General features: G+C 32.5%; 2 protein-coding genes across 2 annotated transcripts in view; one reads left to right on the top strand and one right to left on the bottom strand.

Annotated features, from left to right (window-relative positions):
• Nucleotides 1-2,088, top strand: part of LOC118751198 (POC1 centriolar protein homolog) — a gene marked incomplete at its 5' end in the record, with an annotated part of 5,242 nt that extends 3,154 nt beyond the window's left edge. The window contains one exon of the mRNA XM_036485973.1: nt 2,080-2,088. Within this exon, the coding sequence (XP_036341866.1) occupies nt 2,080-2,088 (9 nt within the window). The remainder of the gene's footprint in view (nt 1-2,079) is intronic.
• Nucleotides 2,089-2,177: 89 nt separating this feature from the next.
• On the bottom strand, nt 2,178-3,525 carry LOC118751197. Its single transcript, XM_036485972.1, has 4 exons — nt 3,040-3,525; nt 2,834-2,976; nt 2,637-2,758; nt 2,178-2,536 (listed from the first exon to the last, which is right to left on the bottom strand). Exons 1-4 carry the CDS (start codon nt 3,096-3,098, stop codon nt 2,414-2,416), a joined length of 447 nt encoding a protein of 148 aa, XP_036341865.1. The 5' UTR covers nt 3,099-3,525; the 3' UTR covers nt 2,178-2,413.
• Nucleotides 3,526-3,607: the final 82 nt, after the last annotated feature.

The following is a 3,607-nucleotide window of genomic DNA, read 5'->3' on the forward strand; positions in this document are numbered from 1 at the left end:
GACAACAACAGCACTTGCACAGCACTTGACGAATAGCGAACACATGGAAGATTTTGAGAACACCATAATTTTGGACGTGGAAAGACGAGAAAAAACAAGATTAACTTTGGAGAGTCTGCGAATACAGGAGTGGATAAGGGACGCGATGAACTTTAAAGAGGACGTTGACAATATAAACTGTGCGTACCGGACGGCAATACAAAGTAACAACTCAGATGGGCGAAGACAGTGACCTCAAAAAAAGAAAAGTGTTTAGTTAAATGTTTTGCGTTTATTGTAATGTAAATAGTTACACTAATTTAATATGTAAGTGCTATTGTGATAAAAAAGATATGTATATGTATATGTATGTATAATTTCCAGTCATAAGTAACTATGTCTAATTGTTGTGTCTATTATGTTTTTTGGTTTTTTTTCCAATAAATCAGACTCCCTGATGAAGGCGTGAAGTACGCCGAAACGCGTAGGAGAAAGAGGAAACGCAGTTTGCCTTTTTAATATACCGGCCGGAAAGCTCTACCAATGACCCAATAGGAAATTTTAGCACTGGCCTAAAAAAAAACAATCAATTCATATTTATTTTCTAATAAGAATTGTTATATATTGAATTGTTATTTTTTCATGGAGAAGTAATTTTTTTCATATACCTTGTTAATACCTACACAAGAACCGCATTAACAAAAAACCGATTAGACTCAACATATATTTCTTTACAGCATTTGTACCCCTGTCTTTATAGCGCACTCGATAAAGTCTTATTCACAAGTAAACAAACTCTGTTATTTTTAAATGACATTTTTTTAATAAATAATTTGCGCGGTTGACCGAAATGGAAACAAACAATGATTGTAATTTATTATAACAATAATTCGAATTTAAAACGGGCTGTATAAAGAAAACCAGCCTATTGTCACTTCATGTCAAATGAGTGATGCGTTTATACTTGTTTTCTAACTGATGTGAGAAACAAAAAACCGATTTGAAAACAAATTTAAGTCAATACACTTTTCAATTTCAACGTGTTTTGAAATTTAGTTTATGCATCCGTTTTGAATCACAGCGAACTGGGTCAAAACGCTTTATGTGTCAGTATAAACAAGGTAATAGAGCCTTTTGATTCTTAACAACATACATTAAACATTTTATTTAACTGTTGAAATGGTAACAATTACATAGGCGCAACAAGTTACTATACATTAAATTTTTGTTTTATAAAAATATATTTTTTTAATTTCACTTTAATTTAGACAGTGGAAATATTTTCATTTTAAAAATGTATCACATATTTTTGAAGATTTTCAAAGCTTTCAAAAAATACTGCAGAACACAACAATGCGCCTTAGGAATAATATATAAGAGATTGCCTTTTCTTAAAATTTCAGACCTTTTATTCGATGTTCAATCAAATTTAAATAAAAGGTCTGACATTTTAAGAAAAAGCAATCGCTTATTTTTGAATTTTTTTATATACTTATTTTCTGTCTCAAAATGGCTTCTCGGCCACGCGGTGGAGTAAATTGCAAAACGAAAAAGAAAAATATTTGAATAGGAATTTGTTTAAGAGACCGATTTAGTTAATAAAAAAGGAGATTGAACATTAATCATGACGATGATGCTTCATTAGACGCCAGGCCAATAACCTAAATCATCAAACAAACATCGTCCCAATTGAACTTTGTCTCCAATTTCTTTTATTAATAATTGAATAAATTTAATTTAGTTTATTTCTACTTTCCGAAAATTTCCAATGGTGCTGATTGCTGCAAGGATTATTTAGCGATTTGGAGCATAATCAACACAATATATGCACATACATATATATTATTTCACAGATCTCAGGGTCAGCTTAGAAATACGTCACCAAAATTATATAAAATTTAAGTAGGAATTATTTTTATTTATAACGTAAAAGCGCTATCTGACCCAATCTGATAAGTATATTTCCCCTAAAGTTAACCCATTTTATTTACTCACACTTTGTCTTTCGTGAAAATATATATTTTATTTAAAATTTTCAGATATGTACATATATTTTAAAATTTTTGCTTTAATTTTTGTCTCTTTTTAATATTTAATTAGATACGTTAAGATTTAAATAAGATTAAAACGAAACAGCACAGCAACCCTTTTCTGTTCATCTTGAGCACACAAAACCCTCTTTGTTAAAATTCGGCGCTGACCTGGCTTTTATATTTTCCATAAAAATACCACTTCGCAACCCTGGATTTTCACGAAGCGTTTCATTCGGGTCGTAGTTCCGCAACTTCGGGCCATTTGGTGGTGTATGCCATTTTGGCTGCCATATTGTTCACACTGTCATCGCCATATTGAATACCCTGTCAACCCTAAGATATCTCACTTGTATTCTTCCACAATGGCTTCTAGTGTTGTCAGTGGTAAAGTGGAAGCAATTTCAGTTTGTTGATCGTCCAACTTTTCCCCGGTCATTCGACAAACTGAATGGTGAATTTTTTTTAAGGACTTTGCACTTGCGTACGGTTTTTTGCTGGGCCATTTCTTCTCTTTTTTGTATGCTCTGAATATGAAAATATTGCAAAATTTACGCATAAAATAGATTGACTGAATTATATTTTTAGTAACGATATTACTCCATGTGAAAATCCTTCTGTACTTACATTTTCTTTCAAATAATTGTCAATCTTGGTTTCTCGGTTAGTAACTCGGGTATCCAAATTGAAAATATTGGTGGTCAGGGCTTTTAGTTGGTCCGATATATTTTGAAGTATGCATAAAACCTCTGGGAAAAAGTCGAAAATAAAATTCAGTAAACAAATATGTTAAGGTTTTAAAATGTATTTAAAGGGTTGAATACCATTGTTTATAGTGGGCATATTGGATTCGGAATTTTTCGAAAAGCTGGTCTGGGAACCGTAAAAGTCGGTTGTCGGAAGTTGGTATCCGAACCGTCGGCACCGGATGTGTTCAATTTTTTTTTCTTCATAGGTAATTGATATTCTGTAATAAATAAAAATAAATAAATCAAAAAGGAAAACAACAAATTATATAAAAGTCGTATACCTTTTAATGGCAGGACATTCCTCCAAGTTCTTTTCGGCAAATAGGTCTATAGCATCCATCTAATAAAAAATAAAAAATTTAGGCCGTATCAAGCATTTCGCTTCTTAATAAAAATTTATACGACGGTTCAAATCAAACGGAATGATTTCGACTAGTGAACTAAACTATCTTCACTTTCATTACTATCTTCACTTTCACTACTATCACCAGACATAGATAAGGAATCAAGCGAGCAGGCTGAACTGGTCAATTCCTCAGCACTGAGATCACATGAGGAATCACGTAAGCAGGCTGAACTGCTCAATCCCTCAGCACTATGACCACACACAAATCGTAAATTTTTGCATATTTTGCCGCACTTATATTAAAGGCCTTTTTTCGCGGCTCATGTATGCACGCGCGTCAAGAATTTCACAACGAATAAGCGTTTTGAAATTTGGCACCCAGGCGACATTGCTTTTCCTTTAAAAAATTGTTTTGATTGACAAACAAATCAATTAGTTTGACTGCTTGCTCATATGTGAAAAAATTAGCTTGACTACTTACTCATATGTGAAAGATAGCTCGC

Source organism: Rhagoletis pomonella, unplaced genomic scaffold (genome assembly GCF_013731165.1).
Source record: "Rhagoletis pomonella isolate Grant_MI unplaced genomic scaffold, Rhpom_1.0 Rhpom_scaffold_00592, whole genome shotgun sequence".
Taxonomy (NCBI): Eukaryota; Metazoa; Arthropoda; class Insecta; order Diptera; family Tephritidae; genus Rhagoletis; species Rhagoletis pomonella.